The sequence below is a fragment of the Hemicordylus capensis genome, chromosome 2, assembly GCF_027244095.1.
Source record: "Hemicordylus capensis ecotype Gifberg chromosome 2, rHemCap1.1.pri, whole genome shotgun sequence".
Classification (NCBI taxonomy): Eukaryota; Metazoa; Chordata; class Lepidosauria; order Squamata; family Cordylidae; genus Hemicordylus; species Hemicordylus capensis.
The window spans coordinates 57,191,718-57,204,782 of NC_069658.1; the positions used below are offsets into that span (position 1 = coordinate 57,191,718).

General features: G+C 42.3%; 1 protein-coding gene across 1 annotated transcript in view; it reads left to right on the top strand.

Annotated features, from left to right (window-relative positions):
- The window catches only part of RASA1 (RAS p21 protein activator 1), a 79,421-nt gene that overhangs the window by 64,113 nt on the left and 2,243 nt on the right, over positions 1-13,065 (top strand). Inside the window, exons 20-24 of the mRNA XM_053298426.1 lie at positions 1,716-1,802; positions 3,645-3,712; positions 5,192-5,280; positions 6,233-6,310; positions 9,798-9,932. Of these exons, the coding sequence (XP_053154401.1) occupies positions 1,716-1,802; positions 3,645-3,712; positions 5,192-5,280; positions 6,233-6,310; positions 9,798-9,932 (457 nt within the window). The remainder of the gene's footprint in view (positions 1-1,715; positions 1,803-3,644; positions 3,713-5,191; positions 5,281-6,232; positions 6,311-9,797; positions 9,933-13,065) is intronic.

Here is a 13,065-nt window from a genome sequence, read left to right on the forward strand (position 1 = left end):
AACATTCTGCTCGTTTCTAGTTCAGTCCTAGAAGTGCTTATCTTCTGTTCTGATAAATTGCTTCAAGTTGGGTTTTATTTAAGCCAACACACTTAAATCCACCACACTAGTCTGCATGTACACAGTCAACAAAACAGCAACAAAATAAACTGGCCAACAGAAAATGAAACCCGTTGATTGCTTTTGAAGTTACAGGATAAGATCTATGAAATGTGCAGCATTTAGATGGATACTCCATCGGTGCGAATCTCCTTTCACTCACACAGTGCTCCTTCCATCCATGGAAGGAGCTTCATGTTGATAGTGATCTGGATGCTGCCCACTCCTTCCTAATCCTAGCAGCTTGTGCAGCAAATCCTGAATAAAGATGCATACTAATTGGCTGCTGTGATAATTTAAAAATCTAAATGGTGGCCAACATCCTGACTAAAGCTACCTTTCTGCAAGGATGTAGCACTAGCACAAGGCTGTTGTACTAGCTAGTTGTACAGATAAATGGTGGCAGTGGACATGAGAACCATCACATTCCTCACTTCCAACTAGCATCAGGTGTCTCCACTGCCAGTGGGGACCCCCACCCAGTGCTGGAAGCAAAGTGCTGCATGGCAAGATCCAGGGAGGAGTGTCCACCTCCCGTGAGATAGGAGACTTGATACAAATTTATTAGAAATGGAACATCCAAGGCACAGGCCATAATAATTAGAGATTGACTCTGAACCAATTGCAGAAATTACGTTGAGTTACTAGGCATAAAATACGAGTAAACCAAGCCGGTGTGGTATAATGGTTGAACTGCAAATTGGGAACTCCAATCTCACCTCTGTTGTGAATGCAACAGGTGGCCTTAGGCCTCAGCCTCAGTTTCCCCTCTCCCACCCACCTCCACCCTACCATTTTCAGTATGGGCATAGGAACACTCACTGACCTTAAAGGCTTGTTGTAAGGATTACAGGATAATGCATGTGGAGCACTATTCCCTCTAAGGCGTGTGCATGTGCACGTGCTCACAAGTTTTTGGATGTCTGCTCAGTTCATCCCGTTCAGGTTGAATCAGAAAGGCCCCATTCTGAATGCACATGCGCACATACTACCTTGATATTGCCATCCAGAACAAAACTCATTCCGCACAGAGATGAGAAAAATTAGACGGACCACTGATGTGAAGCATACTCTAATTGCTATACAAGTATTAAACCACCACTCAGTGGCTCAGTGGATGATCCTGGCTCCCAGTATCAAGTCAGAATACGAATATGAACTGTGTGATCACTGGCAAAGACATTTTCTTCAGTTACTTCTTTACAAAGAAAAGCAGCCTTATTTGAAAAGATAAATGGCAATTATTATTTTTAAACCCTCTGATTTAAAGGTTATTTTAAAAAATGAAAAATCAATTTGTATGCACCCCACTTCTGGTTATTGGATTAATACAGATAAATTAGAACATATTCACAAAGCACTAAAGCTCACACTTGTCTTTGTTATGTTTATGCAGTCAAATTCAGCATTTCAATTTGTGTATATTTTCCTTATATTCATTTTGTGTATTTTCTTTATATTTGTCTTGAGGCAGAAATTATAATTCAAAATACTGCTTTGATTGTTGAGAAGGGATATGAAGCCCATTTCAGTCTGTGGTGTTCATTTTGTCTAAAACGTTGAAAGTGGGCATGGCTTCTTTTGATATGCTAAAGTTAATTGCATTGTTTTGACAGGACATTGAGGTATATTTATGGCTGTTTACAAAAATCTGTTCAGAACAAGTGGCCGGCCAACACAACCATGAGAACAAGAGTGGTTAGGTAAGACAGAGTGTGTGTGGTGTTTTTTGGGGGGGTGGGGGGGTGGTTTAAACTTAACTGGCATGTAATACCACGTTAGAAGTGTGGCTTAGTGTTATGAACAAGCAGGCACTAACATCTGGTTCTTGTGCTCCCCTTCCCTCTCACATGGAGGGAATCCTTGCTTGTGGCAATGCGCACCTTTCTGTTGCATCCGAACGCAGGAAACAATGGTTTAAGTTAACCTCACTTTGCCTACAAACCATATTATGTTAGTGGTTTGTGCAAACTTCATCTGCTGGGCTGGAATGTTTTATCTCTGTGTGTGGAGGAAGGAGGGCATGAGCCTAAGGCTTGTGCCTGCTTATTTCGCTTATTATGTTTAGTCTCACACAGTGGCTGTGTTCAGATGTCTCAGAATGTTTAGCTTTGAGTGGTGAACATTTTTGAAACTAATTTGACTATTTCACAGCTATATACCATTGTTTAAACTGTTCAGCTTTTATAATTGACAAATAACGCTTGTCATATCTACTTGCTGCTTATCCCACAAGACGTGGACGGGTATATATGACCATTACCAAGTGGTAACTTACAACAGTTGCATGTAGCTGTCAAACTGTTTGCATGGATACGGTTGACCAATTTAACACTAATTCATATCTGATGTATAGTAAAATCCTGTCTGGGTGTACAGATCAGCAGACTACTCTGGGGTAAAAAAGGTTCCTTGTGTTAATCTGTATGGGCTCATACCCTCTTGCTATGGAGAATTTTATCACACACCAGGTGCAGATGGTGAGGATATTTATTTCTGTCCAATTTTGGGGTAGGAAATGAAATACCATTGGCTATTGCTGCCATATGAGGACAGTTGGTAGTTATTTTTAAGCAGTGGTATCTTAAACCTCATTTGAGAAAGAGAATATCATCACATTCTGTATCAAGTGTTCTGCAACTCCCATGTTCCAAGTCAAGATCAGACTAAGTGAGATGAATTGCCCAATTGCATTTAATCCACACAGCATCTCACAATATTCTTTAAATTTTTAGTTTTTGCGATTACAGATATTGGGGTATAGACAATCCCTTTTGCATTGCATGGAAAAATAATGACACTAGAGATCAAAGAAACACCACAAAATACTGTCATAATACTGTAATTACTCTCTAGGTCCATAACTGCTTAGACCAGAACCTGTTACTTCCATATCTTGAGGGAAAGGAGCATAGAAGCTGAACACACAATATTTTTTTCTAAATTTGTAGCAGACCAAGTGTTCACTTTCTCAATATCTCTACAAACAGTTTGGGGAGTTTAATAGTGCCCTAAGGGTTAACTAGTCCCCTTACAAGCCTGAATTCTAGAGGGGTGTGTGTGTGTGTTTACAGTTAGAATCTTCCTTGTGAGCTATCAGAACTGGTTGTTTAACTAACAGCTTTTTTCAGATTTCATGTTAAGCAGGCATTATGCTCATCCACACTGCATCTGCACACCTGTGCGAGGAACCTAGCACTTTCCCTAGAGCTCTGTGATGGGGCTTGGCAGGTCTCTGTTTCTCTTACAGTTTTAAACAATATTGTGAGGGAGCGGTGGATGAAATGCCATAGGGCACTTAACCTCCTTAAGATTAATTTTGACCTTAACTTTTGACCACGGAGTTGCAGAATACAGAACACAGAATGTTACCATTTTCCCCTTCTTGGTTGCTTCTTGGCGAGCAACTCCAATATCTTCCAAGGGTTAAGCAAGTATTCTCATGTTTTTGCTATAGCTTAGATATACAGTATTCAGTGTAGTGTTCTTCTATTCAACTACTGTGTCTAACAACATGTTTTTGGGTTTCTTCCTGCTCCCTTTAGTGGTTTTGTTTTCCTTCGGCTGATTTGCCCTGCCATTCTGAATCCAAGGATGTTTAATATCATCTCAGGTAAGTTCATTAGGCAGTGATAAAACCATACTTGGTATTTGTTACCCTAACACTTGTTGATACTTTCTTTTTGATAATATAAATAATGTATAAAAATTATCTATTTATATTATCTATACATATTATTTATACAAAGGTGATTTTATATTGTTATAAATACTAGTATGTATAAGATCATTAATTTGTTATTGAACTGCTACTGGCCAACATCCATACAAATGCCGTTTTGGTGGTACAGAGTTTTTGGTTGCGCAAGATGAGAGCCAGCGTGGTGTAGTGGTTAGAGTGCTGGACTAGGACCAGGGAGACCCGAGTTCAAATCCCCATTTAGCCATGATACTTGCTGAGTGACTCTGGGCCAGTCACTTCTCTCTCAGCCTAACCTACTTCACAGGGTTGTTGTGAGGAGAAACTTAAATATGTAGTACACCACTTTGGGTGGGTTGTGGGATTCTCAGGAACATTTTTTTTTCCAGGCAGCACAAATAATAGCAAAGGAAAGGGTGATTATTACAGATAATCTCCCCCCTCCACACACGATTGAAATGCTGTTTCATCAGCATGGCATTAGTCAGAATGCTTGCCACTGATCACAAGGCAAGAATTTCTAAAAGTTTAGATTTAGATTCTATTTCACATTTAGATTCACATTTAGATTCTATTTTTGTAGGGAATAATGTAATTTAAACAAAAATATTTTATAGCATTTTGTAAAACAATGCAGTTGAGCATGGTTAGAGAATGTGTATTTAGATGCTGAGTATTTTTGAATATTCTGTGTTGATTGGTATTAGAATTATCTTAATACATTGAACATAAGTGTGTAAAATAAAATCAATTAATAATTTTGAAAACAGCTCTATATTTTTAGCTGTTGTACACTAGTGAGAAAATTTGATTGCTTGGTATAGAGAGAAACATTCACTGCACATATAGCATTCTTCCCCTTATGGGTGGAAGGATAACCTACTATTTGTATAATGGGTTTATGCTGATTACTATGTAATTTAAAAGGGCTCCATGTAGCCAACTTGACTATCTCCCAACTGCTGCTGCTTTGTTATCAATCTTAATTGGTTTGAACACTTTAAGGTTACTATTGAGGTAATACCCAGTTGCTCCACTATACACCGATGCCTTTATAGTGTCCAAGAGGACCTTTTGATGGTTGCTTGCCTATTCAGAGGGAAGGAGAAGGTGCCACCAGTGCAAAGGCTGTGCTGTCTGTAACATGCTTCCTATTGTCTTTCTCCCTTTTATAAGAACGTATGAACTCTGGTCTGGGGAGTCTGCCTCAGTCAGCTATATGTACACCTTGAAGAGGAAGAGTTTGGCAAGAGGAGGAGGGAAGGAAGCAATTGGGCGGCTTACATCTGTATTCTGTCCTAGGTTGACCTGGCTGCCAGTTTAGTTGCCAGTTGTGGCACTATACTGTAGTCTCAGCTATACCAGTTGTAATTTTTGAATTGTTTATCCCAGATTCTCCTTCTCCTACTGCTGCAAGAACATTGACGCTGGTCGCCAAGTCTGTGCAGAACTTAGCAAATCTAGTCGAGTTTGGAGCTAAGGTAAATATGAATATTTAAACGTGTCCATTTTTGAGATGTGGCTGAATCTCACATTATTCTCTCTTCATGAGGAAACACATGTAACCAAACCTCTCTGCCTGTATTGGCTTCTAGAAGAAGAGTAGGGCTCCATAACTCAGCAGCAGAGCAAATGCCTGGCATGTAGGAAGTCCCAGGTTCAGTCCCAGGCACTTCCAAGTAAGAAATCTCCAGTAGAGGATGGAAGTCAACCTGACCCTGGAGACCCATTGCCAATTAAAATAACCAGTACTGGGCTAGATGAGCCACTGGTCTTGATACTACTGAAATTGAGGCATCAGGTGACTGTTGGAAATAATAATGACATTGTCCAACACTCACCTGATGCCCCCAATTTTGGTAGTATCAAGATCAGTGGCCCATCTAGCCCAGAACTGGTTATTCCAATTGGCACTTTGTGTGCTAAGCTCAAGTATGCTGTGCTCCTTGTTGGTATGTTAGTGCACAGAAGGACAGGGAGTAGTGGTATCCCATGGGATATGGCATACCTCTCTGTCATTTAGATGTCACTATCTGCGTTGACCCTGTGATTTCCTGGTTTGGGAGTTGTTTTGGTTGTGTGGAAGCAAGGTTAAAAAAAAAAGCTACCCAGGTTCTCCTCCTATCTTGCTTCCACACAACTGAAAATTAGAGGAGTACACACAGCTCCCAAACCCGAGTAGCACACAGTTTTTGTTTGTGTGAATGACCTCTTAGCCTACCAGTGCAGAATCTGTATGTGTGATTCATATGAAACCCTTACTTATGTGCTATTAATATGCAGCATCTTAAACCATAGGGACATAGGTGAAATGCCATTTCTCGCTGTATAAACCACTCTAGCATTTACTGTACAGAATCTAAAAGCCATCATATGCGTCACCTGATAAATGTAGGATGAATTACCTGATATTAACAATGAATCTAATTTTAGGAGCCCTATATGGAAGGTGTAAATCCTTTTATCAAGAGTAACAAACACCAGATGATCATGTTTTTAGATGAACTTGGGGTAAGAACACTTATTTCTACAGCCTGTCTTCATGTTGTAAGTATCCTGAAAATGTAAAAGAGGGCTTGTAGCTATCTTCTCTTCAGATGTTATGAAACAAATTAAAATGAATATGAGGAGGGGATTGGGGTGTACCAGTCCTCTTTTGTGCCTGACCCTCTATGGATTCAACATTTGTCTGCAGAGAGATTTAGAACTCTGGCTAGCCAGGGTTCTAAAATATCACTAGAAACACTTACTAAATTAAGTTCTTTTTGGTTTTTAAAATTTATATACTTGCCCCAATTTGGAAGTTGCTAACCCCATTATTGCAAACAGGTTGTTATGGTAAAAACTCTAAACATAAGTTGTGGTTATACCTTCAACTTTACAAAATGGAGGAAAAACCTGTGGGAGACCATGAAAATGGTTGTGTGTAGTTAGCAAACAAAATTAAAGAACAATGCATACTTCTCATATTGAAGTCACTAAGGCTGTTCTCACGAGCGGCCTGGCCTGGCCTGGGCTAGGCTGCTCGTGTGGAGCACCAGGATCCATGTGAATCTCGGTAATCCCGCCCAGCCAAACACAACTCCTTAAGACCAGCCTGTAGCTGAGTTTAAGGGTGCAGTCACACCCTTAACCTGGCTGCTGGGATCATGTGCAAGCTCAGCCTGCTTGCAGCCTGAACACACACAGAGGCGGGCACCTAGAGTGTCATCTCAGTGGTATCCCCCAAAGAACTACACTTGTTGTGTGGTTCCTTCTATATTTCTGGAATGGCTTGGTCTAAAGTTCTGGAATTTGGCACAGAGGTAGGACAGGTTATCAGGACTCTGTGTATTGATTTTGAAGCAGATCTGTTGATTAGTTGATATTTTGAATTTTATTTTATTTTTTAAAAAACTTGCAAAAAGGCAAAGTGCTGTAAGTGGCTTCTTTCATGGCAGAAAATTACAAGTATGTCTGGAACTGAAGTCCACCCTCCCTTAGACCATCATTCCACCCTCCATGTGACAGAATCTCCCCTTTGCCTTCATAAAGAGTGGAACTCGCCCCCGCCCAATGGCTGGGCTTCGAGTTCTGAAATTGGGCACACATGTAGTCCAAGATGATCTATGTATTTTTATTTCAATCAAACTGGTTAATCTTGTGCTTTTCAATGCATTTTTCCCTACTGCAGTAAAGCTGCCAGATAGAGTTATATCTATCCATAGAGTCAGGGAAGACAAGGATTGAAGAATAGAACAATATCGGACCTCTGAAAAGTATACAGTGTACTGTGCTTGATTGGCCAGCAAACTCGCCTGACCTGACCCCATAGAGAATCTATGGGGCATTGCTAAGAGAAGGATGAGAGACATGAGACCAAACAATGCAGAATTGCTGAAGGCCGCTAATGAAGCATCCTGGTCTTCCATAATACCTCATCAGTGCCACAGGCTGATAGCATCCATGCCACGCCGCACTGAGGCAGTAATTGCTGCAAAAGGGGCCCAAACCAAGTACTGAATACATATGCATGCTTATACTTTTCAGAGGTCCGATATTGTTCTATTCTTCAATCCTTGTCTTCTTGGTTCCATGTAATATTCTAATTTTCTGGGATTGTGAATTTGGGGTTCTCATGAGCTGTACGCCATGATCATCACAATTATAACAAATTAAGGCTTGACTTATCTCGCTTTGCATGTAATGCGTCTGTCTCATATATCAGTTTCACCTTTTAATTTGCATTACTGAAATTAATGGACTTTTGCACAATATTCTAATTTTCCGAGTTTCACCTGTAGAACTGCTACATCTGAATAAACCCTTTTTTGTTTTTTACACATGAACTATGCTTAAGTTGGTTTGCGATCCAAAAGGTCTGCATGAGAACTGGGAAGCAAGGGGCATGTGTTGTCGTTTTATTTTATTCTTACAGATGCATTAAATGTCCTAGTTGGTTTTGTGTTTTGAACTGTGGAGCAAAGGACATGTGTTGTGTCCTAGTTGCTTTGTGAATCTGTGAATCCATTGGGGCTTGTGTAGTCTTTTTTTTTCTTTTTTGGCAAATGCAGTCTGGCCTAGATCTGTGGATTTGTGGCAAAAGATCAAGAGGAAGCTGTGCGAATCGATTGGGTATTGTGTAGTCTTTCCACACACCCCACTGCACTCTGTCCCAGACCTGTGGGTTTGTGGTGAAATGTGTATATATACGGAGAGGATGCTTATTTTGAAGGGAGGCCCCTGTAAGGACTTTAGGTCCAGGGGCCAAAATTTCCTAGCTGCACAGCGTCCTGGCCTCCAGAGATCCATGCCGCTCCAAGTAGCGTGAATCGTGTGGGTGCACAATAGCACACCCAATGATGAGGCACACCATCTGTGGGTGGGGGAGGTGAGTTGGACTCTGCCTTCCCACTTCCCGTCCGTGTGTGGGTCGTTTGGCTATCCTGTGTACTAAGATGGTCTTCTCACCTCCTCTTCCTTTATAGATTCTTTAACTACCATCCCCGTGTAGTAGCCCCCTCCCGATGTCATATGATTCTCCCAACTGGCTGTTTCTATTTTTGCTATACCTGATACAGTTTCACCCTCTTTTTTGCTCATGGGCTGCACCCTTCTCAGAGCATATGAGAGACTAGAATTGCCATCTCATTTTGGTTCCATACTCTTATCACCAATGTGGATTAGAATCCTTGTTAATTTAATTATTTTATATTCTGCCTTCCTATATAAACTACATTCAAGGCAGCTAACAAAGAATAATATATTCTGTAAAGCTAATGTAAATTGACAAATGCAGTGGAAAAAAACTATTTTTAATAGATCATTTAAAGCAATCTCATCTAAAGATGTTTAAACTTTAAACACTCGCTAACATACATCACAGTGAGACGCACAGTTAAGTCCCACCCGCGCTGTTGTGGGAAAGCATTGTTCCATTGCAATTTAAGGTTGTGCAAATGCAGTTGCATGATGTGAGATGCGTTATTTCCAGTGGGCATTATTTTATGCAATTTAAGTCTCTGCGGAACAGGACTGTTCTTTAACGGGCTGGGGATTAGACACAAATTAGTGCATGCAGTGCTCAACCATCTGTGTTTCAGAGTGAAGGTCACAGGCAGACTCATATGTTGACTCACATGTATTGTAAAAGTAGGGGAAAATCACATTGACTGAAAACACAGCAGAATGTTGGGGGTAGTTCCTGTTAAGTTATCCCTAATATGCAGCACTGTGGTTGCAATGGACTTAGAGAGCTCTCCACATCAACCCATAGCCACAATTGTCACACAGAGCGGAATTCGTTCTTCCCCCGGGCTGCTTGCCTACCTGAAACAAATATTCACTTTGCCATTTAGGCTAAAACTTGTACAAGTGATGAAGCGGAGGTAGTGGCTGCATGCATTCTCTCTATGGGTGTGTGGTGGGGTGGGGCAAATACTTGCTGCAAGAATACTTTCCTTTGTGGTGTTATGAAAATGTATGGTACTGAAATATATTTTTCTGATTCTTGTTCAAGAATGTCCCCGAACTTCCAGACACTACAGAATCTTCTAGAACTGACTTGTCACGTGACCTCGCAGCCCTGCATGAGATTTGTGTGGCACATTCAGATGAGCTTCGAACACTCAGTAATGAGCGAGGGGCAATGCAGGTAAGCGCTGTGAACACTCTTCTCTGCAGCTGCCTCCAAAGACATCTGAATGGTTATCCTCTCCACGTGGCTCAAGGCAGGACTATGAAAATTAGACAAGAGCCTTTAAGAGCCTGGGGAGGATAAGCCCACCCACTTCTTTTAGTCCTTTGCTGACTCATGGCAGAACTTTCTCCTTATCGTCACATGGTTCTCCAATTTGTACCTCTATTTCATTTTTATTATTACTTCTAATCCAGTCTATTCCAGTCTCTTAATCCTTCTTTCTCGTTATCAAAAATAAAATAAAAATTCCTTGTTTCTTTCCTTTTCTTTCAATCCTCCCTCTGCTCTATGTTGCTCGCCTTTTCTCCGGTTCTCCATGAAGAAGAATACTCATTTAAGGCATATTTTGATTCCTAAAGGGAGGAATCAGGCTGGTCTTCCAAAGCAGCTAAGGGCTGCTAGCTCTGTCCACATGGATGTCGGCCGCGAGACTCAAGCTAAGATGGCGCATGGAGGAGATGCATGCAGTCTGGGCCGAGCATCACCTTCACTCCCAGCCCCCCAGAGTGATTTGCACCCCAGCTCCAAGGAGGAAAACCCGGCTTTGAAGGTGCCGCCTGCCATCCCCAGCACTAGCGGGAGTCTTTTGCTACGAAGGGAAACTTGCGCCGCCACCATTGTGGATCCAAGTCTATAGTCAGTGGGAACGGAGTAGAGGCCCCTTGGACAGAGTATCTCAACGGCCCTCCAGGGGACAGCAAGCAGATTGCCAACTCCTAATGGAATGGGAGTGCCGTGCCAATTGGTGACCTCTAACCATGTTAGGGGGTCAGTAGGCTCCCAAATTCATCAATCCCTCCCCAAGGAGTCCTTCCCCAAAGAAATGCCTCCAGCTTGGCAAACCTGGTTTTTAAATATGTTGGCCTCATCCTTTGCGAAACTGGACAAATCCAGATTTAAGAAGAGGGGGTGGGGCAGGAGTGAGCACTCTTCTTCTTCTTCTAACTCCTCCATATCTCAGTCTAAGCCCCATCCCGAAAAAAGCCAAAAGTCAAAATAGGGGGGAAAGGTCAGGAAGGATAAGTCCAAGGGGGAACAGGAAGAAAAGCAGGGGCCAGACAGCATTCAGAAACTTCAGGCCCTGACCCTCCTGATCCATGGCACCCTGTCCCAGTAAATCCTAATAGATGCCCACAGAATCCAGAGCCTATTATTCCAGTTGACACAGACATTCAGATTGTCCCAAATAATAACACACCAGTTTCTGCTGGATCAGTGCCAGATAGGGGGAGTGGTCTGGTGCCGAAGAACCAGACAATCTGGAAGCCCCTCAGAGACCTTTTCAGCAGGTTGACTTTGGCCCTCTCATGAACAAGGCTACCTCAACTCTGGGGCTCCAGTTTGTGCCCCCCTCAGATACGATCCTTCCAATAAACAAGAGCACATTAGTTTTTCCTAAGCCAAAATCTGACCGCTTGGCACTACCTTTACCAGAACCCTTTGTTGAGACTATAAAGTAAGAATGGCTACTTCCAGCTTCTAATAGAAAGTGATTAGCCTTTGCGAATAAATATTATTCCTTTCAGCAGGAGGCATCTGACAATTTAAGACTCCTCCCACTGATGCACCTGTGGTTGCTCTGCTCTCCGGGGAGGTTCTACCCCGTGATGGGAAATCAGAATTTAAAAAGGTGCAACAGATACAGTAAACACTTAGAAGCAGCCATGTGCAAGTCACATGATGTGGCTTCCTTATCTAACAGGGCCTCTGCAGCATCATCACTAATATATAGAGAGCCTCTCTGATTTGGCTGGATGATCTCATCCAAGACCCACCAACTGATCCAGCCAAGCTATGCTGGCAACTAGTTAAAATACAGAAGTCACAGGATTTATCTCTGATGCCACTAGACTTTGTGCATTTCACTTCCCACACTGCTATGTCCTCTCTAGTGGGTCACCGGAACCTCTGGCTAAAATATTGGCAGGTGGACTCTTCAGCCAAGACCAGCCTTACATTGGTGCCATTTGAGGGCAATAAGCTTTTTGGCTGTCCCTTAAGGACATTCTGGTAGAGTCCAAAGACAAGAGGAAGGTCATGCCATCCACCTTTCATAAGCAGGAGTGCCCCCTGCCAAGGAAACCCTTTCAGTCATTTCAGTCCTTCCTTCCAAGGACATGATTGTGACTTCAGGCCTCAGGACCCAAGACCCATTTATCAGTTCAACGCTGGCAGAAATGCATCCAATGCCCAGCCCAGGATTAGAAAACAGCAATCTTGACGCGACACACACAACCCTGGGCGGTCGCCTATCATCATATCTGCACACATGGGAACTGTCAACTGCGGATGGCTGGATGCTAGACTCTGTAGCTACCGGATACAGAATAGAACTAGATGCCAACCCTCCAAACGGGTTTCTACCTACACCAATCTCTTGCTTACCTTCCATACATGCAGGCTTCTTGGAGGCAATCAAGCACCTGCTGGACATCAGGGCTGTAGAACTGGTCCCACAAGATCAACAGGGTAACCGTTTCTATTCTATTTAGTTTATGGTACCCAAGAAAGGCAGCTCCCTCTGGGTTGTCCTGGATCTAAAATATCTCAATTGTTGGGTTAAAAAAGCTGAGACTCAGAATGGAGTCCCTGAGGTTGATTGCGGATGCCCTTGAGTTCCTGGACTTCCTGGCTTCAATCAAGGAAGCCTACCTCCATATTCTGATTCATCCCCTCAGCCATTACCTGCTTTGTTTCTGATACATTATCAGTATCGGGCTCTCCCCTTTGGTCTCTTATCGGCCCCACGCATATTTACAAAGATCCTGTCGCCAATAATGGTTCACCTGCACCTCCAAGGAGTCTGGGTATTCACATTCCTGTACAATTTGCTTATCCACCTTTCTAGTTTTTCAAGACTATACAAAAGACCACCTTTTGAGTCTGTCCGTGCCATACCTCTCAGAATCTTGTCTTTCACACTAGCCTTTATCATAGCAATCACATCAGCTTACAGAGTCTCAGAGCTATCTGCACACAAATCTCTGCATTTTTTTCAAGGATTCAAAACTTATCCCTGATCCATTCGTGCAACCAAAGGTATCTTCAGATTTTCATCAATCACAAGACATTGTTACACCATCCTTTT